Genomic DNA, 19,782 nt, shown 5'->3' on the forward strand with positions numbered 1-19,782 from the left:
TGAGGGGCTACGTAATCTCGCTGGCCACCCCCCCAAGAGCTCACATGCGACAGCATTCCAAGGGGTCAACTCCCCTGATTCTGGCAATTACAAGAAATTTGGCAGAAATAACTTCCTTGTTCCTCGTCAAGTCTTAGCAAGAACCGAAGTTTTGAAGGACACTTCTCATCTCGAGATACACCCACTCGCTCACAACCGGAACCATGTCTGCTCCAACCGACGCTGTAAGTGATACGCCGCATTCTCCCAGGGACGGGAGCTCAAAAACGTCCATATCCATGAAACACTTACCCCGGGTGGCTTCATGCCTCCTTCTTTTCTCGTCTCTCTAAAAGCTTCTTCTAACTATCTACCCGTTCAAGAACAAGGTCCCGCCACAACCGGAATCGCCCACCACCGCAAGACCCCTCGAGATGGACGACGACGATATTCAAGAGGCCGGCATCATCAACAACGACGACAACACCACCACCACCACCAGAAATGTCCCCACCACTTCAGCCTCAGCAACCTCCCCCGTCGGCGAGGTCCCTCCCCCGCAGCCACCCCGGCCCGCCGTGAACGAGACGCAGCAGAACCAGCAGATGCTCAAGGAGGCCTTCCCCACCATCGACATGGCCGTCATCAAGGCGGTCCTGACAGCCAGCCGAGGGCAGATCGAGCCGGCGTTCAATGCACTCCTCGAAATGACGGACCCTGACGCCGTTGCCCAGAACGAGCAACCCCCTCCCCAGCCCCCGAGGCCCGTCGCTGCCGCTCACGGACCTACCACCACGGCCCAGGAACAGCTCGAGGCAGATGAGAGATATGCCCGGCAGCTGGCGGAGCACTTTGAGAACGTCGGTGCCTACGAGGCCAGGACGGCGAACAGAGGGGGTGAGAGAGGTGGCCACCCCGGTCGGGGCGGGGGTCCGGTGCCCCGCGGAAGGCAGCAGACTGGTCTGCGCCCAAGCCAGGATGAGCGGGAGCATAGTTTTCTTGATGACGATCTTCCCGTCATCAAGGAGCAGTTGAAGAAGGGGTTTTTGGAGACGCAGACCAAGGTCAACACGTGGTTTACGGACTTCAAGAAGAAGATTGATGAGCATTTTGATGAGCAGGAGGAGGAGCGCCGGCGGGCGGAGGGGAGTGCCGGCAGCAGCAGCAATCCGCTTGCCGGGGGGAGACCCACTAGGGATCAGAACCAGACGCGGAGGAGTGCGGATTATGATCGGTATGATGCTGATCCAGAGCTGTTGAGTGATGATTTTGCGGGGATGAAGTTTCACAGCGACGGCAGTAAGTTTATTCTACGGGATTAATCGTGGTCTTGCAATGAGGACACTGACGCATGCTACAGCCCCTGTTCAGAACCAGAGACAGTTTGGCAGCAACGCCAATGTGTTCAGACCACCCCCGCCTTCCAAGTCGCCCCGGTCTCATGAGGGCAGGAAAGTGGCGTTTAGTGACAAGGTGGAGGACATTGACGCTTACAATGCCTCCCCCAAGGTGAAGGCCCAGGATGCGGCGGCGGCACCGGGTGGGAGCAAGCCGAGCAAGTGGCAGCCTCTCTCTGCTGTTGAGCCTAACCCGATTGCGGACAATGACCCCTTTAGTCTGGGGGATAGCGACGACGAGAGGGAGGTCAAGGACAAGAAGGAGATTAAGCTGGAGGATAGTGAAAGGCTGAGACAGGCGACGGCTGATGCCATGGCTGACAGTCTGGTGGATGATAAGACCAAGGCTGGGAGCGGGAGCAAATAGGTGTACGTAGTAGGGATGATTAGGTAGTTTGGGGTTGGGAAGCTGGGAAGTTGGGAAGTTTAATTTTCATGTCATTCTAAGTCTTGGCTACAACAGCTCATTGTGTCAACATTGTTCTCTGTACTGAATGAATGTATGGTATGGTAATTCAATACCTGCCAAAATGCTTCAACAAGCATTGCCCCTCGTTTTGACATGCCCCTCACCTGCAGGTTTGCCCCCGCACTCGACTGGAGCTGTTTCCACGCGAGCTTTCCCTTGCCCATTTTTTGTTGCATCAGCCTTGCAACGACAAACGGATGCAAGCACATGGCGAGATGGAAGCTTCTCATTGGTTCGTGCTGGAGGTTCGTTGAACATGAAGAGTTACCTTGGAGTGGTGACCACGCACGCGAGAGGATTTTTTTTTTTTCTTCAGAGAATCGGAGAGATCATATGACAAGAGATCTGGAAGACCAGTTTGGGAATGCCGTTGTCTCGGACATCTCGTATCAGACGGAACTCCAGGTTCATCTTCCGATGGCAGCTATGACAGCTCAGCTTTGCAGCTCTGTATCTTCTCTCTGAATATATGTATGTAGGTAGCTAGTTTATCTATATGGTCTTATTAGTCAAAACAGTGTCATCAGGATCCCTGACTCGTGGGAGACAGTAGGAGAGGGTTTTGTGTACCTTATGCAACTGTCTGACGACCCAAGCCAACACCAAGACATTTGCCCGGGACCCTGGGAATGGGAATGAGGGGAGAGGATAAGCCTTTGGTCTGGTACTCGTTAGTAGACGATATGGAGGATTCCGCCTGTGGTTGTGGTTGTTGTTGTTGTTGTTGGACGATACCCGATCTGCCGGGGCGTGAAAGAGACGTGCTAGGCGGATCTTGGCACCCCGATTCCAGCGCCTCCGAAACCCCCTGTGACCGAGATCCGGCACGCCCACCCCCCCCCCCCCTAATAACCGATTGACGGCCCGCCCGTTCTTAACTACAACTACACTTTGTCTTTCTTCCTCCCACCTCAACCTGCTGTGGTACCTAGTAACTAGCAGCCGTAACCAGCAGCCAAAACCCGAACTTGGCAAAACTTTATCTTCGTCACAGGGACCATAAACCGGTATTTTGGACTCGGCGAGACGAGACAGCAAAAAACTTGCAGAAAAGGGAAAGAGTCTTTATATCAGACTGGTCCATCCCACCACAATTACAGGGAGCCCAGCCAGTCCGCCGCCCAACGTCTTTCTCAGCTGCTATTACTATCTAGGTAGGTTATCAAAAACGACACCACCACCCACACACGCCCCCGGCCCACCATCCACCCCTTGTCCACACCAACACCGGATCTTATTCCCCATATCGTTGCTTAGACGAGCAACAACTCCTCACTTTTGTTTTTTCTGAGACCACGTGCGGGTTGGGTTTTGTCTCTATAAGATAGTTTCCCCGGAGTGTTTATTTTTTGGGGCATTGCAAAAAAGACTGAGACGGGAAGTCTGTTGGGTTGGTTGGGGTCACACATACACACACCACACTCACCACCACCGTCCACCTTGATTTTCACAAAGGGGTTTTTCAAAAGCCTCAAGTCAGAAACAACGACGAACAGGATGAAATTCGGGAAACAGATTCAAAAACGGCAGCTCGAGGTGCCCGAGTATGCCGCCAGTTTTACGAATTACAAGGCACTCAAGAAGGTATTCCTCACTCGGTCTTACTGTTGAGATTTGGACATGACTGACGTGAGTTATAGCTCATCAAAAAACTCTCGGCAACACCAGTCCTCCAGTCTCAGAATGGCGCCACCGGCGTTCAGGCAACCGGCTTTTGTGCTGCCACACCGGGCAGCATCAGCGGCGGGTTGGAGCACCTCGACTCGCAAGCCGCCCTCCAAGCCAACAAGGCCACATTCTTTTTTCAACTGGTAAAGCTCACCACCTTTTTCCCTACATATTGCCCCCCCCCCAGAAGCTGAGTCCGAGTCTAGGAAAGAGAACTAGAAAAGGTCAACGCCTTCTACCTCCAAAAAGAAGCCGAGCTCAAGATCCGGCTCAAGACGCTCCTCGACAAGAAAAAGGTTCTCCAGTCCCGCCATCAGCAGGGCGGGGGGAACAACCTGTCCCGGCGCTCGGCAAAGTTCACCACTCTGCAGGAAGGTTTTCAACAATTCGCCAACGACCTCAACAAGCTCCAGCAGTTTGTCGAGATCAACGGGACTGCCTTTTCCAAGATTCTGAAGAAGTGGGACAAGACGAGCAAGTCCAAGACCAAGGAGCTGTATCTGAGCCGGGCGGTGGAGGTGCAGCCTTTTTTCAACGCGACGGTGATCAGTGAGCTGAGTGATCAGGCCACGACGAGCCTGCAGGAGCTGGGGGCGTGGGCGGATGGGGAGAATTTGAGCTTTCATGAGACGGGGACGACCGCAGGGCATATTGTCAGTAGTCAGCATCTGCTTGGGACGGACGAGGGGGATGCGGACACGCTGCTGCTTGATACGGTGCTGAGTGGGAATTTGGAGGGGTTGAGGGATTTGCTCGGGCGGATGAGGGCTGCTGGTGGGGACGAGAGACAGCAGCAGCAGCAGAACATGGTCATGATGGAGCGGGTGACTAGGACTTTTCTCGCGAGCATCAATGAGGGTCCGTTGGAGGCGCTGCATGTGCTGTTGGAGACGGGGTTGGTGGATATTCAGAGCGAGGATGATATCAACGAGAGGAATTGTCTACATCAGGCGGCGATATATGGGAACGGGTTTGTGCTGGAGTATGGGCTTGCTAAGGGGGTGGCGGTGGACCGGACGGATGTTTATGGGCGGGTGCCGTTGCATTATGCGAGCATTCATGGGAGGCTGGATATGCTGGACAAGTTGCTCGCGGGGGCGCCAGAGACGATCAACTTGATTGATCATGACAACTATACGCCGCTGATTCACGCGATCGTGCATGGGCATCTGGAGTGTGTGGGGAGGCTGTTGGAGAGGGAGGCGAGGTTGGATCCGGTGTCGGACACGGATCATGTGCCGTTGAATCTGGCTTGTGAGCATGGGTCGTTGGCTGTTGCCGAGCTGTTGCTGAAGCACGGGGCGAGGATATTGGCTGATGCCGAGGGGCTTTACCCTCAGCATTTGGTGGCTAGGTCGGGCCAGACGCCCGAGTTGTTGCTGCTGCTCCAGAACTACGGGGCGGACTTGGACCAGATTGACAAGCTGTATGGCTGGACACCGTTGGTACACGCGGCGAGCGAAGGGAACGTTCCTTGTCTTCAGGCCCTGCTGAATGTGGGCGCCGACCCAAACATTCTGGACGAAAAGGACCTTCCGGCAATGTACTATGCAGCCTGGGAGGGTCATCTGGAGTGCATGAAGCTCCTCACGCCGCTCAGCAAAGACAAGACGTCCAGCCCACTGGCACGGCAAGTAGCGGCCCCCTTGGCCCCCATGGCCAGCAGCAGCGCCCCCATCCCCATGTCTCTCGACGTGGACGCCATCCCGGTCCTCGAGCTCCCACCGCCAATCATCCCACTACGCCGTTACGGCCACAACTTCCTCGACAACAAAACCGTCGTCCAAATCAACTTTGACGGCGACCAGCCCCTCGTCTTCTTCCACGACAGCAAATACCCCGCCGCCCGCCTCACCATCTCCTCCAAGGTTTCGGATGTCATCCCCAAGAACATCATGCTCCCCTTCCAAGAAGACACCCGGCTCGTCTCTTTTCAGATTGACAACCTCGACTCTTTCACCCTAGACTTTGACGTCTTCCCGGCCTACGGCGCAAAGGTCATCGCCAAAACCGTCGCCCTCCCCAACACATTCCGCGCCTTGCTAAACTCCAACTCGGGCAGCTGCTGCCTCCCTCTCTTCGACCCCCGCCTCCGCGCGATCGGGCAAATCAGCTTCCACGCCCAGGTCATCAAGCCCTTCCAAGGAAAACCCCTCGAGATAACCGACTTTGAGACCTACTGGAAGGCAACCTCCCAATTCGACACCCCCTCCATGCCCGCCACCACCCCGGCCATGCCCAACACCACCTTTGTCACCGGGTCCTCTCTAACCGGCGACTTTGTCCGGATTTATGTCCAGCACACCTCAGATGGCATCCCGGTCCTCTGGCCCCAATGGACGGTCCCTTGCACTGCGGGGATTGACATCCCCGTGTCGAGGTTAACACTCTCCCAGTTCAGGACCGTAACCGGCCCTTCTCTTGCCGCCGCACTACCAGACGACATCCCCTCTGTCCACAAAATCCTCGCCTCGGCAGGGGGAACAACACTTCACGAGGCGTTGTCTCTCTTGCCGAAAGGAATGCACGTCAACATCCAGGTTTTATACCCCACACCAGCTGAGCGGGAGAGGATGCTCCCCCTCACCGGCGCCGGCCACGGCCTCAGTGCTGATCTGAACGCTTTTGTTGATGCGATCTTGACAGTAGTGTTTGACCACGCACGTGCGCAGAGGAGTGGCCCGGGGAGGGGGGGGAGGAGCGTGGTGTTTAGCAGTTACAATGCTAGCGTTTGCACGGCGCTGAACTGGAAGCAGCCGAACTTTCCGGTATTTTTGTGTAACGATTTGGGGAAGGGGGGAGATGGGGAGGAGGGACAGGGGGTTAGTGTCAAGGATGCGGTGAGGACGGCGCAGAGTAACAACTTGATGGGGTTGGTCTGTTGTGAGAGGTTGTTGGTATGTATCCCCCGCCCCAAGATGATGATTGATAAAAGATGTTGACGGTTGGTGATAGGACATGGTGCCTGCGCTCGTGGATGCGATTAAAAGTCATGGGCTGGCGTTGGTGGTGGATAAATCTGCTGCTGCTGCTGCTGCTGCTGCTGCGAGTGATAGCATCACACCCCCTACAGCAACGGGAGGGGATATCTTTGGTGTTGTTGCCGATCCTTTTCCGAGGTTGCCAAAGGGGGTGGATGGGGTGTTGAAACGGGATGGGATCTTGAAGTTTTGTGAGTCGATTGATGTTTGATTTTGAGATCTTCGTTTTCACACTCTCGTTGGTAACGAATGTTCTTTTGGAGGTATTATTATGCAAGATGTAGAAGGGCTATATTTTCCATTGTAGATATAACTTGCGGTTGTAATTACATCCTACCCAAACTTCTTGGATCGAATCTGGGCTTCACTTTTGACGCCACTCGGCTGTTCAGCTCGCGGCAAATCAATTACTTTGCAATATTCACAAGATCACACACCCGTGTAATTCAGCCCCCCTACCTAAACCCACTCAACCGACCCTCACTCTTCCTCTTCTTCTTCTTCTTAAACGGGCTCAAACTCTCCCTCACCCTCCCCGCTGCTCCCGCACCAAAACTCTGCCGTCCCCCAAACAACCCCGGCAAAACCTGACTCCTCGTCGGCGGTACCTGCTGCTGACTAGGCGTCTGGCTACTCCCCCCACTCACTCCCACCCCCTGCTGGCTTGAACTCTCCCTCCCACCACCACCACCCATCCTGTACTCCCTCCTCAGCGGACTCGTCGGCCTCACCACCCCCTTCCTCGTCGGGCTCCTCAAAAACGCCGCCGGCGACCCCGGCACAACAACCCCCTGACTAAACACCAGCTGACTGCTAGGTTGAATACCCGGCAGCAACTGCTGACTAGCCGATTCCTCCAAAACGGAAGACTCCTCCCCGAAATATCTCTGCGATAACCTCTCCACCCGCTGCCGTCTGGCCATCATCTTCTTCAAGCGTTTATCCTTTCTCTTTTCGGCTTCTATATCTTCCTTATCCTTCCCAAGGTGCCAGCTTATGTTGTCCGGATCGCCGCCCACTTCCCAGGGGGAGATGTCAACCGACAATTCGCCCTTGCGGCTGGACGAGGTGGGGATGGAGCCGTATTTCCTCAGGCGGAGCGCGACGACGTCTTCTTGTGGCTGTTCATCTTCGGGGTCGGCTGATTGGGAGGGTACGCGGGATGGTTTGGATGGGCTGGAGGGGGTGGGGGGGAAGGAGGGGGAGGGGAGGGTTGGTTGGGAGGAGGAGTAGAATGAGAAGGATTGGGATTGGGATTGGGATTGGGATTGGGATTGGGATTGGCTGTCGTTGGGGGTTATTAGTGTGCTGCCCCAAGACGGAGGGACGGCCGAGACGGAAATGTTGGAGAGGAACATCTCGGCGGCCATCTTTTGTAGGATGTGGGTCCGGCGGTTCTTGACTGTTGCCGGCGCTCGTTTGCGAGGCTTGGGGAACAGCTCGCCCAAGTTCTGGGCCATGTCGTCCGGGTTGAAGCCGGGGATCGGACGGCTTGCTTCGGGAGGATAGAGCCATTCTTCCTCTTCCTGATCGTCTTGCAGTTCTGGTTGTATGTCTGCCCATGTGCGAGCAAGAGTGATGAGTCCATCGTCTGATTGCTGATGGCTGGGCTTTGCTAACTCAAGACTGGAAACAGTTAGTAGGTGGACATGTTCATATACAACCAGAAAAGAACCTACACGCTATGTCTAGGCATATACCCATCCTCCTTCTCCTTCTCCACAGCCTCTCGAAGGAACCTGAGATCCTGACCAGTAGCCGGCTCAATCTTCTCAAGATGAAGCGTCCGGTTCCGCCATTCACTAGGATCCATACCCAAACGCAGCCCAACAAGGCTGCAATCGTTGAGCTTCAGCCTTTTGGGTTTCTCATCCCCCGAGTCTGGCTCTTCAATCTTGCGTTTGCCAAGGACAGTGAGCTCATCAAACCCATCTGGAACAACAAGCCTCTTGTGCAGATGTTCCAGTAGCTCCTTCTCGGCATCTCTGCTCTTACCGCCCCTGTCCAAAACCTCTGGGACAGGTATCTCGGCGCCTTCAATATCCGACCACACACAAAGCGCGCTGCTAACCTCCATGTCTTGACTGAGAGTCAAAAATTGAAAGAACCTCATGGACGCATCCCTTAGCCGTTTGCCAGAAGGCATGATAGTATCCCTCTTCCCCAGCTTGCGTTTAACAGGAAGCATGCCAAGGCCAACGAAATTCGAACGGCTCTTCAACGAGACGACCTCACGATGGTACCCAGTCGTCGTGCCCGATTCCGGCAGGAGAAACCAGAAAATGTTCATCTCCGTATCCTGCGCAGACCAAACACAAACGAAACAGGCCGAAACATCATTGACAAACGTCCCGGCCGAGACTTCGATCCGCAGAGTCGGGTCACTGCTGTCTTTTTGGTGCGGACATATCGCGAGAAAGTCGGGTTTGACTGTGCCATCAGCCCCCTTCTTGGCCGCAATCCACAGTAGACTCTTGTTCGTCAAGACAAAGAACTGTCCAGGGTCCAGTCGAGCGGGAGCAACTTCCATGACGCGCTGATGATCGATTCCAAACGATGGAAGAGCCACAGGATGTGAATTCTGCGACTCGATGTCAAACAAATGCAGAGCCTGGTCGGTGTTCAAAAGGAGAAAGGGTCGCCTTGGGTGCCCAAGCTCATCGGAGCTCGACTCATCGGCCTCGACCTCCAAGTAGACAACCCTGTGCGGCTTGTCCAAGCTTGTCGACGAGCTCGGCAATTTAGGTATGGAGCCTGCCAGCATGTTGCCGCACATCGTCAGAACTGGCGTCAAGCTTTTTGGTCGATTATCCCGGCGCCCCGTGATGTCCCATATGCTCCAGTAGCCGCACTGGTCGATAATAACAAGCTGGGGTATGTTTCGATCCGGCCCACGGATGAAGCACACATCTGTCTGTGGGCTGCCACCAGTTTGGCTTATTGGTATCGTCGCCAGGGGATTGATAAATATCTGAGAGGTAGGGCTCGATGTTGTCGCCAGGCCAGGGGTAGGCATGGGCAAGTCCCGGACTTCTGGCTCACATATCGTGGTCGAGCTTTCTTTCTGAACCAAAAGCCAGCGAATCATGTCGACGCTTTTCCCCTGCTTGTTCTTGCTGCCGCTTGCATTGATAGCAAACTTGACCAAAGAAATCGGGGTCGCATCCTGACACCACTCTCCCTCGAATCTGGCATCGGGTGCCTTGATACGCGCCGTCACATCAGCCTCCTCCCAAACCCACTCTTCTCGAGCGAGGCTGATCAAACGAAGCACATTTCCAGAGATTCCAGACGACACAGCCATGACCGAAATCGCTGCGTCGCCATTGCGTCCGGTCCTCACATCTGCGATTTCACCAACGGAAAAGAGAGAGGTTGTCGACACAGGCGAAGCTTCGGTGCTGTCTTTGGCGCTGGCGATCTCCTCCATAAATAGACCTTCGAGCGCATCCTCGGTGATGGAAGCCTCGGGAAGAAATTCCGTCAGCCAGTTCCCTTGCGCCCTGGCGATTCTCCACGGGCCCCCCAAGTTGGACTGAGGAGCAGCAACTTTACTCGGAGGACACCACTGGCTGAAGGGCGTCACTTGCTGAAAGTTGGGAGCTGCATTCGTTAGTCAAAGCCGCAAAACTTTCTCGGGGGCCTGCCAAAACTCACTCTCATCCTCGACGCGATTCTTGCGCAGTTCACCAAAAGCACCATCCCGCTGAGCGGGCGTATAACTCAACCGTCCAACCACACCATCAGTATGGTGTCTTCGATTCGCATTCACCCTCGACTTCCCAGCCGAGTGGCCAGTCCCGCGCTTTTCATCCATTTGGGTCTCTCGTGTCTGGAATGGCAGAGTTTGCGAGTCTCAATATCATTCTCTTGTTTTTCTGTCAACGACAAAATCCAGAATGAAAGTACTTTTGAGATTCCAAAAAGAAAAGAGGTCGCGAGCTTTTGTTCAAAGACTCGTTCAAAGACGATGCAAAACAGCCAAACAAGCCAACGAGAGTCTGGGTTGGGAAAGAACGGGCTGAGGGGAAAATCAAGACATCACATTAGTGAGAGTGAAAGTCGATGTCGAAGGCAACTTTCATGCAATTCTTGCTTTCAATAGGAAGAACCCCAGAACCCAGAAATCAGTAATAAGTTTTTAGTGGGGCAAAGTCACCCACGCAGCCACTCACGGCTACGGGGCCGAGGGACATGTGGGGGCAGTCTTGGCGTACATACAAAACCCGGGCTGCTGGGAGACCAACCCCAGAACGGAAAGTCGATAAACAAATCGCCTGTCGGAAACCTGCCCGCCTTCTTCAACACCCACCATTCGCATCACAACTCCAACTCCTCGCGCAACGCCTGCCATCACCACGTTCCACACACCCCATAACAACCATCGCAAACACCACCAACAATTCAAAATGTCCTCCTTCGACCCCTCCCTCTCAACCACAACCCGCCCCTCCCCCCTCCCACCCCCCTCCACCACAACAAACCTAGCCGACTCCCTCCCCCAGATCAACTTCGACTTCGACTCCCTCCGCGACCGCATGTCAAAATTCACCCTCAAGTTCGACTCCTTCATCGAGTCCGGCCGGAAACGCGTCCTCTCGGAACGCAATCAATTCCGTCTCAACGTCGCAGAGCTCCAAGAAGACCATCGAATGAAAAAAAAAGACATCGAAATCCTCCAATTGAAAACCTCCTCCTACCAGCAAACCATCGCGAAGGAAGCCGCCGAAACGAGAGAGATGCAGCAGGCTATTGCGTCGCTTACCGCGCAGAGGGACAGGCAGCTCGCGCAGCGGGATAGCTTAAGGCAGCAGATTGAGGCTGCGCAGAGGGAGATTGAGGAGAGGCTTCAAAAACAGAGGGAGCATCAGAAGAAGTTGGAGGCGCAGGCGAGGTATAACGTCCCGGAATTAGATTTTTGGGTTACAAATCTGTGTCTGAGGATTGAGGGGGCGGGGAAGGAGGACAGGCTCAAGTTTGTGTATACTCATGTGGATGAGAAGGATTGGGAGAGGGAGGCTTGGTTCGAGCTGGCGATGGGGGGGAGGGAGTATGATGTGAAGCATTGCCGGCCGAAGCTGGAGAAGGACAAGGTGGAAAGGGTGTTGGATAGGGTGAATGAGACGAGGGAGTTGGTTGGGCTGTTGAAGGGGATGAGGGAGTTGTTTGTGGAGGCTATGAAGTCTTGATTTTTGGGTCGTGTCAAAAAATGTTATGATAATCATGATGGATGGATGGTTGGGTAATGAATTGGGCAAGGTGGGTAGGGTTGGATTTTTCTGCGTCAAGATACCAATTGTTTTTGTTTTACTGTCTGGAGGACGAAAATATTGAATCAATACTCCATATTTGCCTCTGCATTTTCATCATAAATCTTATGCATCTTACAAGCGTTGAAAGCCGTCGCGTGAAAACTCAACCCCACCAATTAACCCCATCCCACCTCCAACCCTCACTCCTACAACGCGTCACAACTCCTCCCCATCACACTCAACCCTCATCCCTACCAAACAACCCAAACAACCACCCAGAAAATGGCAGACCGGACAGAAAAGCAAGCCGCCGCCCAACAAGCGGTCGACATTCTCCACGAGATATCCACTCTCTTGGTAAGTTATTTTTTCTTCCCCCGAGTTTTGTTTTAACTAAAACCTCCCAGAACTGCCACCTCGACCGCCGAACCCTCTCCATATGCATCTCCATGATCGAAAACGGGGTCAACCCCGAGGCGCTGGCTGCAAGTCTTTTCACCTCTTACCCCTCCAAACTCACATACACGAATACTGACAAACCAAAAACAGGAGGTAGTCAAGGAACTCAGAACAGAAGGCCAAAACGTGCGATTAGAGGCTGCCGCTCCTGCTGGGGCGAGCCGGAGGAGATGACCGAGATTCCTGAGGGAGGGCTGTATGTCGAGATATCAAAATAATGATAAAAGATTGTCTCCCCGCGAACATTGCCTTTTCCATGTCTTTATATCAAAAACAGGGGCGCAAATTTATGAGCGAGCGTCGGCTCATGTCTGGTGTGATCATCCCAACTTATTTGTTTGTTATATGGGCTGTCATTGAACCTTGAACGCTCCATCCAGCTATAGCCAATATCAAATGCGTGAAACTGTTGCAATCCCAGAATCAAGAGCGATTCACTTTTCCACGAGTTTTCAGTTTCCGAGGGCATATCTTCAGAGAGCATCACAAGATACATCGCGTTCAGGATTCCGTTCGATTCCTCGTTCCACACGTGCTTGGGCGTGTTGATGGCCATATCGATGTTTCCGAATCGAGATCCCAGCCAGAGGCGATGTGTGATACCCATGGTCTTGTTGGGTTGCTGTGGCGTTCTGATATGAAACGCTGCAGTGCAGTCTGACAACTGACTCTAATCAAACCTGCCAGTTCTCAGACTGCTCAGAAAAGCCACACACTCGGAGCACTTGAACACATGAGATAATTGGACTGGACGCTCGTATTCACATTCCCTCAACGACGTGACAGGGCGGCTGACGACTGTTGACCGTTCGTTGCCCGAGATAAACCATCAAAAACTCCTTTTAGTTTCACATAATTGTCCCATAGAACCCCATCGGAACCGGTCATTAAGTTCAGCAACCCAGTGAGAGGACTCAAAAATCGTGATATTGACCGCAGATGATGACCCCGAATGCAGAAGTTTTCCCGAATGATTCTCTAACCACGAACTCCCCCAACGCACATTCCACTCACAATCCCGGTTAGTGAGTGGGTGCAGAGCGCATCGCTGGTCGACCGACCCTTGGCAATCTTTTCGGCCTAGAGTACATGTCGTGCCATGCCGTTATGCCGCCGCTGGCAACCCAAGAGATAGAGAGATGATCTGGCTTTTCGCATTTACGAGGGAGGGGCATCACCACGGCCGCCACGGCCACGACCGAATCCACCACGGCTGTGAATATTGTCAGCACAAGAACCCTTCTTCCTGTACATCCCTCACAGAGTCCAAACTTACAACTGAGGAGCGAAGTCGCTGGGGGCACCGCCCTCCTTGCCCTCACCGGCCTCACGGCGTCTGTAGCCACCCTCACGGTCGCCACGGTCGCCACGGCCGCGGCCACCGAATCTGCCCTCACGGCGGCCCTCATCGCCGAGCATGCCGCGGGGGGGAGCGTGAGACCGCTGCTGCTTGATGTGGGTGGCAGGGACAATCTCAGCGGGGAGGTGGAGCCACTCGCGGAGGTAGTCGAGACCCTCGGGGGTGAGGGTGTAGTAGTAGTATTGCCACGAGAACTGGGTCTTGACGTAGCCGCGGGAGGTCAAAGACTGGCAAGCCTTGATGACATAGAGGTTGCGGATGCCGGTCTCGTGGGTGGACTCGTAGCTGCACAATTCAACCGTTAGCATCCGCACTTGTCCATCAATCCGTTGTTGCAGTCGGAAAAGGTCGTGTTGGTGTTTGAGGCCTCGGTGCTGGGTGAATTTGAGGAAATCGAGTGTAGTCGTCGGTTCAAGAAGATTTTGGGAACTCGGCCCTCGCTCGTGATACGTAGAACTCGAAATTGAAGAAAATGGCCTGAGAGAAATCGGGGGTGAACGTACTCCTTGGCAGCGACCATGACGCCCTCACGGAAGAGGTACTACAACCGTTTGTTAGCTAACAGATTCATCAGGGCCCCTCGAAACCTCCGCTGTCCTCTCTCCAGCGACGAAGACATCAAAAAAAAAAAGCCTTACCTCATGGATCGCCTTGCGATCGGCCTTGGGAATAAGCATCTTGACGAAGGGGCCGGTATCGACACAATGGGGTCTCTTGGTCTGGCGGAAGTGTCGTCGTTGGGGAGTCGAGCTGCCAAAATTCGAGGTCTCAGCGATTTGTGGGCTGCAGCGCCGAAATTCCAAGACGGTAGTAGGGCTCGGGATTAGCGGGGCTGCACAGCCACAGCTATAAAATCTTGGCGCGACCGACAACTTGCCTCTGTGGCTGGGGGACCCACCTTTCTCCAAGGTTCCTGGGGTCACCAGCCATCGCTATCACCTGCCGCCATCAAGGTTGCGACGACAAAGTCTACAAAGACTGTAGCTAACTTTTCGCCTACACATTCACTCTACGCGCGACTTCCAACTACCACGGCAGCGACCAGATCCCTACATCTCTGACCTCAAGCCGGCGCATATCTCAAAACTTATTCGATCTACAGCGCAACGCCACTCCTATCAACCATCACCAATCGCCGCATCAACACCCAGTCGCAAACCCAACACCACCTCAAAATGGCCTCTCCCCCCTCAAAGATCAACATCCTCATCACCTCCTTCACAGGCTCCTCCCTCCCCCCAACCCTCTCCCTCGCCCTCCCCCCCTCAACCCCCATCTCAACCCTCATCACCACCCTCGACTCCCGCCTCCCCTCCTCCTCCTCCTCCTCCTCCTCCCTCCTCTGCACCCGCCAACTCCTCCTAACAACCCTCTCCTCCACCTACCTCCCCCCCTCCTCCCCCTCCCCCATCTCTTCCTTACTCTCCTCACAAAAAGATGACTTCCTCACCCTCCGCCTCTCAGCCCCCCTCTGCGGCGGCAAAGGCGGCTTCGGCTCCCAACTCCGCGCAGCAGGAGGCCGCATGTCCAAGCGCAAAAAAACCGAAGAAGACAACGGTTCCTCCCGCAACCTCGATGGCCGAAGGCTACGGACCGTCACCGAGGCGAAAGCACTCGCCGAGTACCTCGCTATCAAACCTGAGATGGACAAGAAGGAAAGGGAGGCGCGCAAGAAGAGGTGGGAGCAGATTGTGGAGATGACGGAGAGGAAGCAAGAGGAGATCAAATATGGGAGTAAAAAGGTTGGGTTGGATGGGAAGTGGGTCGAGGAGAAGGAGGTGGGGGAGGAGAGGATGAGGGAGGCGGTTGCGGAGGCGATGAGGAGGGGGTTGGTGGTTGATAATCTTTTGGGGACGTCGGTGGGGAGTAGTGGTTCTGGCTCGGGTTCGGGAGAGGAGGAGGAGGAGGATAGGGAGATGGGGGATGGTAGTGAGGGGGGTGAGGAGCACAGTCAAGGGTCGAAAGAGACGACGCCGCCTTCGGAGGTTGAGCCTGAGGCTGACACGGCAAAGGTGGAGGGTAAAGGGAAGGGGAAGGAGAAGGAGATGGTGAAGCCGGTGGAGAAACCTCAGGCGAGGACTTTTTTCGGCTTTGATGAAGATGATGAGTTTATGAGCTCTGATGAGGAGTGAACATTTGAACTGAAAAGGGAACTGTGGAAATCGAGCGAAAATTTGTATCAACTTGCATTACTGGGACATCATGGGAGGAGGGCATTCAAAGCGTATTATTTTGGCAGCGGTTTGTACTTGGGTTTGGCGGAACGGGTTATAAGGTTCATAAACGGGTTTGTGATACCAGGCTATCAACACGCAATTTACACATCAATCTTTGTGCTTTCTTTGACTTTGGATGTCGAATGAGATACGAACTGGAAACGAATATCTTCTTGCGGGGTGCGGTCTTGGGAGCGAGATCCAATGGCGGTTGACGAAGCCTGTCATAGGTTCATGCAAGGAGGTTCTGATACCAGCCAGCCATATTACCTTACCCATGTTCCTAAGGCGGCAATGCGGTGCGCTGTAGAAACAACCTTTCAATGTGATATTGTACAAGCACATCTACAGTCAACATACCAGACGACCAGGAGCCGAAAAGGGGGCGAACCAAACCCACGTCTTTCTCAAAATTCTATATGCCTGACCCTCACACACACAACTCCCCTGAGTTTACTACCAATGATGGCATTTTTCTCTAGTGTCACAAAAGGTAATTTTGTTTGGGGGGGCCGCCGTCGCCGTTCTCCATTAGCTCCTAGCTTCCTTTCTCTCCGTTTCTCTGCCGCAATGCTGGGCAGTAGTGTTTAATCCAACTTTCCCATTTCGAAAAGCACGCTTACTCGAGCTTGACGGGGAAGTTGCCAGCCTCTGTTGGGTATGTCAGTCATCTTTTCAAGTCAGAGAGGTGGAAATGAAACAGGAAGCTTACCTCTCTGGGCGTCCCACCGTTCATACCAACCGCTAGGGCACAGAGACCGGTAGGCGAGCCAGAACTGCGCATGCGGGTTAGTTATCAGCTGATAGGTTGATAGGGGGTAATATATAGGGGGCTACGGACCTGGCGGCAGGGAGCGAAATCCTCACCCTTGGCGAGGATGCACTTGTGGTAGTCGACGTAGTTCTGCCAGCAGTGCTTGGTCTGGTTGGTGTTGGGGAAACGGGCGTCGACACCTATAGAAGAAATCCATCATGTCAGAGGTTCTGTTTCGCGGCTCAAAATGACAATAACTCCTCCTGCTTCGTTTTCTGGCGTGACGTCGGCTTCCACGTGGAATTGTGGCGATCCCCCTTCTCCAGCATCTGAGTTGTTGAAAGCGTCGGTGTCGGCAGCCGGTCCATGTGTCGTCGTTCCGTCATAACCATTCGTCATCGTCATCGGCCCAGCTCCCCAAGCTCAATCATCCCCATTTCAATCCAGCTCTCAATTCCATTTCCCTCGGCAACCAATTCGACACTCTCGGGCTTCAATCGGGGCAGAAAAAGAGATTTATGCATACCAGCTGTCGCGGATGTTAGCAAAGTGTCGTTGTTGTCCCAAAATCAGACCATGTTGTTTTTTTTCTCCCCCCATCCTCCTCCTCTTTTACCGCGGGAATTTACAGCTTTGCGGGCACTTCGGTAGCACATGGGAGGAACTGGACAAACGTACCGGTGACGAACTTAAAGGGCTTGGTAACGCGCTCCTCGTCAGACATTTTGGCGGTTTATTGATTTGTGGTTGTGGTTGAGGGGAGAACAACGACCGGGGGGGGCGTGGGAGTTTTGGTGAGAGGGGTTTGGAAAGTACGCTGTTCGATAATGGTTCGGAGAGATGATGAGAGGTAGGTATGGATAGGAGCTCTCGGGTTGGCTGGCTTGTGCTCTTGGCTGGAGCTTTTTCGGTTCGGCTGTCCGCTGCTGCCACCGAGAGCTCTCTGATGCTTGGGCTTGTGTTCATGCAGTGCCAGTGCCAGTGCACGCACACTGATGACGGAAAGTGGGTCACTTTGACGGAGCTTCGCAGCGGTGATTGGAGGAATGGCTGCCTGAGGCACATGTTTTTCTTGGTGCAGGCAGAGAGTACGGAGTACAGTGTGGGCTGATATCGCTGACGGTGACTGGCTCTTGGCGGAATCAAACCCGCTTAGCTAGGTAAACCTTCCAACTTGCCGAAGCTCCCCCCCCCAGAGAATACCCGAAGAACTCCAAAAGACGTCGTCGACAGCCACACAGTCTACCCTCTCGAGGAACATCCCCACTCAGTCATATCAAAATGTTTGCTACGCGCTCTCTGCGGATGTTCCGGGCCACCCCCCGCATGATGCGGCCCATTCCCGTGAGTACAACGACGAGAACAGTTTTGTGTTTTTTGATTGCGTCAGAGCTAACTGTTTGGTGTTTATAGAAGGAGGAGCAGTCTGGTATGTGAAGGCAACGGGAAGAGGACGATATCTGGGCTAGGATGACTCGACGACGCTGACACGAATTGAACCGATCTATGTAGCCCACACTGTCTCCCAGCGCCTCAGACGCCTTAAGAACATCCCCGCCGAGTTGATTCCCCTTGGTGAGCAGCCCACGATGTCTACCTTTGGTTATCCGGAACAAATACTCATACGACTACAGGTGTCGTCGTCGGCTTCGCCGTCTGCGCGGCTTGCTACTCCATCACCCGTCACTTGGTCGTTGACAAGACCATCCGTCTCAAGAGACAAAATCGCGCTGCCGACAGCCACGCCGCTGCCGGTGAGCACCACTAAGCTTAGACAAACAGCATTGGAGGTCAGAGCAGGAGGGCTCGTCTTTTCATTTTTAGACTTGGGAGGCGGCGGGGCGCCCTTTGTATATGATGGACAGGCTGGGTCGGTTTGGAGGGTGAAATCGACGTCTGATTCAAACGGGTAGCAATCCCCCTTTCTCTCAATGCGTGAAACAACAAAAGAACAACTTGGCATTGCTCTCTTCTTTCTTCCCTTGAACTAACAAAAGGCCACCTTCTCCTAAACGCCGTAGCTATGCACACACTTTTTTCCCCCTTTGGGACTGCAATATCAACATTGTTCCTCGACATCGTTGGTGATGTCATGGTGTAACCCCCTCGTGATCGTCAGTATAACACAAACCATTCCTTCATTCTGGCTTGGGACCAGCAACATCCAGTCCCTCCAGTCCTTGCATTGGATCGTCTGCTCTGTTCTGAGCCTGCTCAGAGGCGAGCCTGTCCTCCTCACTGACGGCATTCTCGGCCAACCATCCCTCCTATTTGTCATATAATTAGCACATATTTTCTCCTCGAACATCTCGAGATGGGGTCAAAACTCACCTGCTCCCAAACAGCAGTCTTACTCCCCAGCCCACCCGTCTGCGCGCTCTTTGGGATCTTGGCTGCGGAAACCTTGATAGTTCTCCCAAAGATCTCGGCTTGGTCCATGTTGTCGATTGCCTCCTTTGCGTCGGCCTCATCCTCGAATTCAACGTAGGCAAAACCACGGTGAGTTGACTGTTGTTGTTGCTGTTGTTGGGGGCCATTGCCGAGGAAGTCATTATTGTTGGACTTGTTGTCAGCACCGTTGGGTCCGCGGCCGTCGTTTTTGGGGAGGGAGATGTCTGCTATTTCACCAAAGGGGAGGAAGGCTTCGGAGATGGTTTGCAGGGTTGCTTGGGGAGGGAGGTTGCCGACGTAGATAGTGGCTTTCCAGCGGGTTGCGTCCGACATTTTCGGGGGGTGGGAAGGGGATGTGTAAGTGGTAGTGAGTTTGACAGAGAGCAAGAGCTATAAGGAGTGATGGTTTGGTGGTTGAGTCTTGGATTGTGGAAGAGGTGTGTATTGAGATATGTCGTTCGGCAGGCGGGATCAATGTCGACTTGATTGCCAGATATTCCACCGGATGAATACTCGAGGGCTTTGATGTGGTGGTGAGTTGAGATGTTGGGTTGATTGATAGAGAGGCTGAAATCACGTGGAGTGAAGATTACCTGGATGCAAGCTGCAGTGATGCCCCGCCAGAGCTTGGGGTTGCTTGTTCAGGGACCCCAAGCTCGCGTCATGGTTGGAGGCGGATGTTTGACTGGACGAGGTGTTTTGAATTTATTTTGATCTGATGATCTACTCAAACAATATTCTCTCGAGCTTTAGATTCCGTCCCTCTTTTGGCAACTTAGCTACGAGAATATGGAATCTTTGTGCCCTTGATGTACATGTGTAAGAGTGAAACAAGGGTTAGGGTAACCCCACCTTG

The 19,782-nt window shown here is 53.8% G+C and overlaps 10 protein-coding genes across 10 annotated transcripts; 6 read left to right on the plus strand and 4 right to left on the minus strand.

Annotated features, from left to right (window-relative positions):
* Positions 1–17: 17 nt before the first annotated feature.
* CUE5 (ubiquitin-binding protein cue5) lies at positions 18–1,815 on the plus strand. Its single transcript, XM_062889185.1, has 3 exons — positions 18–224; positions 363–1,278; positions 1,340–1,815. Exons 1-3 carry the CDS (start codon positions 204–206, stop codon positions 1,741–1,743), a joined length of 1,341 nt encoding a protein of 446 aa, XP_062745143.1. The 5' UTR covers positions 18–203; the 3' UTR covers positions 1,744–1,815.
* A 362-nt stretch (positions 1,816–2,177) lies between these two features.
* Positions 2,178–6,705, plus strand: PHO81 (phosphate system positive regulatory protein pho81; the record flags this gene model as incomplete). The annotated part of the gene is given in 5 exon segments (XM_062889186.1): positions 2,178–2,776; positions 2,788–3,429; positions 3,486–3,656; positions 3,720–6,410; positions 6,469–6,705. The coding sequence occupies 4 exon segments, from the start codon at positions 3,343–3,345 to the stop codon at positions 6,703–6,705; spliced, it is 3,186 nt and encodes a 1,061-aa protein (XP_062745144.1). The 5' UTR covers positions 2,178–2,776; positions 2,788–3,342.
* A 244-nt stretch (positions 6,706–6,949) lies between these two features.
* Positions 6,950–10,588, minus strand: QC762_308930 (uncharacterized protein; the record flags this gene model as incomplete). The annotated part of the gene is made up of 3 exons (XM_062889187.1): positions 10,152–10,588; positions 8,174–10,097; positions 6,950–8,120 (listed from the first exon to the last, which is right to left on the minus strand). The coding sequence occupies exons 1-3, from the start codon at positions 10,309–10,311 to the stop codon at positions 6,950–6,952; spliced, it is 3,255 nt and encodes a 1,084-aa protein (XP_062745145.1). The 5' UTR covers positions 10,312–10,588.
* Positions 10,589–10,903: 315 nt separating this feature from the next.
* Positions 10,904–11,683, plus strand: SPC25 (kinetochore-associated Ndc80 complex subunit spc25; the record flags this gene model as incomplete). Its single annotated transcript, XM_062889188.1, has 1 exon — positions 10,904–11,683. One exon carries the CDS (start codon positions 10,904–10,906, stop codon positions 11,681–11,683), a length of 780 nt encoding a protein of 259 aa, XP_062745146.1.
* A 345-nt stretch (positions 11,684–12,028) lies between these two features.
* Positions 12,029–12,423, plus strand: QC762_308945 (uncharacterized protein; the record flags this gene model as incomplete). Its single annotated transcript, XM_062889189.1, has 3 exons — positions 12,029–12,103; positions 12,154–12,235; positions 12,296–12,423. The coding sequence occupies 3 exons, from the start codon at positions 12,029–12,031 to the stop codon at positions 12,421–12,423; spliced, it is 285 nt and encodes a 94-aa protein (XP_062745147.1).
* Positions 12,424–12,946: 523 nt separating this feature from the next.
* QC762_308950 (uncharacterized protein) lies at positions 12,947–14,356 on the minus strand. Its single transcript, XM_062889190.1, has 4 exons — positions 14,204–14,356; positions 14,069–14,106; positions 13,482–13,850; positions 12,947–13,418 (listed from the first exon to the last, which is right to left on the minus strand). Exons 1-4 carry the CDS (start codon positions 14,240–14,242, stop codon positions 13,364–13,366), a joined length of 501 nt encoding a protein of 166 aa, XP_062745148.1. The 5' UTR covers positions 14,243–14,356; the 3' UTR covers positions 12,947–13,363.
* Positions 14,357–14,740: 384 nt separating this feature from the next.
* On the plus strand, positions 14,741–15,697 carry QC762_308960 (uncharacterized protein; the record flags this gene model as incomplete). Its single annotated transcript, XM_062889191.1, has 1 exon — positions 14,741–15,697. The coding sequence occupies one exon, from the start codon at positions 14,741–14,743 to the stop codon at positions 15,695–15,697; it is 957 nt and encodes a 318-aa protein (XP_062745149.1).
* Positions 15,698–16,175: 478 nt separating this feature from the next.
* COX12 (Cytochrome c oxidase subunit 6B) lies at positions 16,176–17,452 on the minus strand. The gene is made up of 4 exons (XM_062889192.1): positions 17,214–17,452; positions 16,623–16,735; positions 16,494–16,557; positions 16,176–16,432 (listed from the first exon to the last, which is right to left on the minus strand). Exons 1-4 carry the CDS (start codon positions 17,257–17,259, stop codon positions 16,401–16,403), a joined length of 255 nt encoding a protein of 84 aa, XP_062745150.1. The 5' UTR covers positions 17,260–17,452; the 3' UTR covers positions 16,176–16,400.
* Positions 16,925–18,303, plus strand: QC762_308980 (uncharacterized protein; the record flags this gene model as incomplete). Its single annotated transcript, XM_062889193.1, has 5 exons — positions 16,925–17,385; positions 17,666–17,879; positions 17,949–17,964; positions 18,048–18,110; positions 18,170–18,303. Exons 2-5 carry the CDS (start codon positions 17,817–17,819, stop codon positions 18,301–18,303), a joined length of 276 nt encoding a protein of 91 aa, XP_062745151.1. The 5' UTR covers positions 16,925–17,385; positions 17,666–17,816.
* Positions 18,304–18,331: 28 nt separating this feature from the next.
* Positions 18,332–19,504, minus strand: QC762_308990 (uncharacterized protein). Its single transcript, XM_062889194.1, has 2 exons — positions 18,867–19,504; positions 18,332–18,802 (listed from the first exon to the last, which is right to left on the minus strand). The coding sequence occupies exons 1-2, from the start codon at positions 19,257–19,259 to the stop codon at positions 18,674–18,676; spliced, it is 522 nt and encodes a 173-aa protein (XP_062745152.1). The 5' UTR covers positions 19,260–19,504; the 3' UTR covers positions 18,332–18,673.
* Between the last annotated feature and the right edge of the window lie 278 nt (positions 19,505–19,782).

This window comes from Podospora pseudocomata, chromosome 3 (assembly GCF_035222375.1).
Source record: "Podospora pseudocomata strain CBS 415.72m chromosome 3, whole genome shotgun sequence".
In the NCBI taxonomy this organism is placed as follows: domain Eukaryota; kingdom Fungi; phylum Ascomycota; class Sordariomycetes; order Sordariales; family Podosporaceae; genus Podospora; species Podospora pseudocomata.

Bases quoted from the DNA above. Each gene is read 5' to 3' on its own strand.
- CUE5 (XM_062889185.1), top strand. From the start codon at position 204: ATGTCTGCTCCAACCGACGCT. The intron at 225-362 runs GTAAGTGATACG...TACCCGTTCAAG, and splicing joins TGTCTGCTCCAACCGACGCT to AACAAGGTCCCGCCACAACC. The intron at 1,279-1,339 runs GTAAGTTTATTC...CGCATGCTACAG, and splicing joins GAAGTTTCACAGCGACGGCA to CCCCTGTTCAGAACCAGAGA.
- COX12 (XM_062889192.1), bottom strand. From the start codon at position 17,259: ATGTCTGACGAGGAGCGCGTTACCAAGCCCTTTAAGTTCGTCACCG. The intron at 16,736-17,213 runs GTACGTTTGTCC...TTTCTTCTATAG, and splicing joins GCCCTTTAAGTTCGTCACCG to GTGTCGACGCCCGTTTCCCC. The intron at 16,433-16,493 runs GTAAGCTTCCTG...CATACCCAACAG, and splicing joins ACGGTGGGACGCCCAGAGAG to AGGCTGGCAACTTCCCCGTC.
- QC762_308990 (XM_062889194.1), bottom strand. From the start codon at position 19,259: ATGTCGGACGCAACCCGCTGGAAAGCCACTATCTACGTCGGCAACCTC. The intron at 18,803-18,866 runs GTGAGTTTTGAC...TATGACAAATAG, and splicing joins AGACTGCTGTTTGGGAGCAG to GAGGGATGGTTGGCCGAGAA.
- QC762_308950 (XM_062889190.1), bottom strand. From the start codon at position 14,242: ATGCTTATTCCCAAGGCCGATCGCAAGGCGATCCATGAG. The intron at 14,107-14,203 runs GTAAGGCTTTTT...AAACGGTTGTAG, and splicing joins ATCGCAAGGCGATCCATGAG to TACCTCTTCCGTGAGGGCGT. The intron at 13,851-14,068 runs GTACGTTCACCC...TGAATTGTGCAG, and splicing joins GTCATGGTCGCTGCCAAGGA to CTACGAGTCCACCCACGAGA.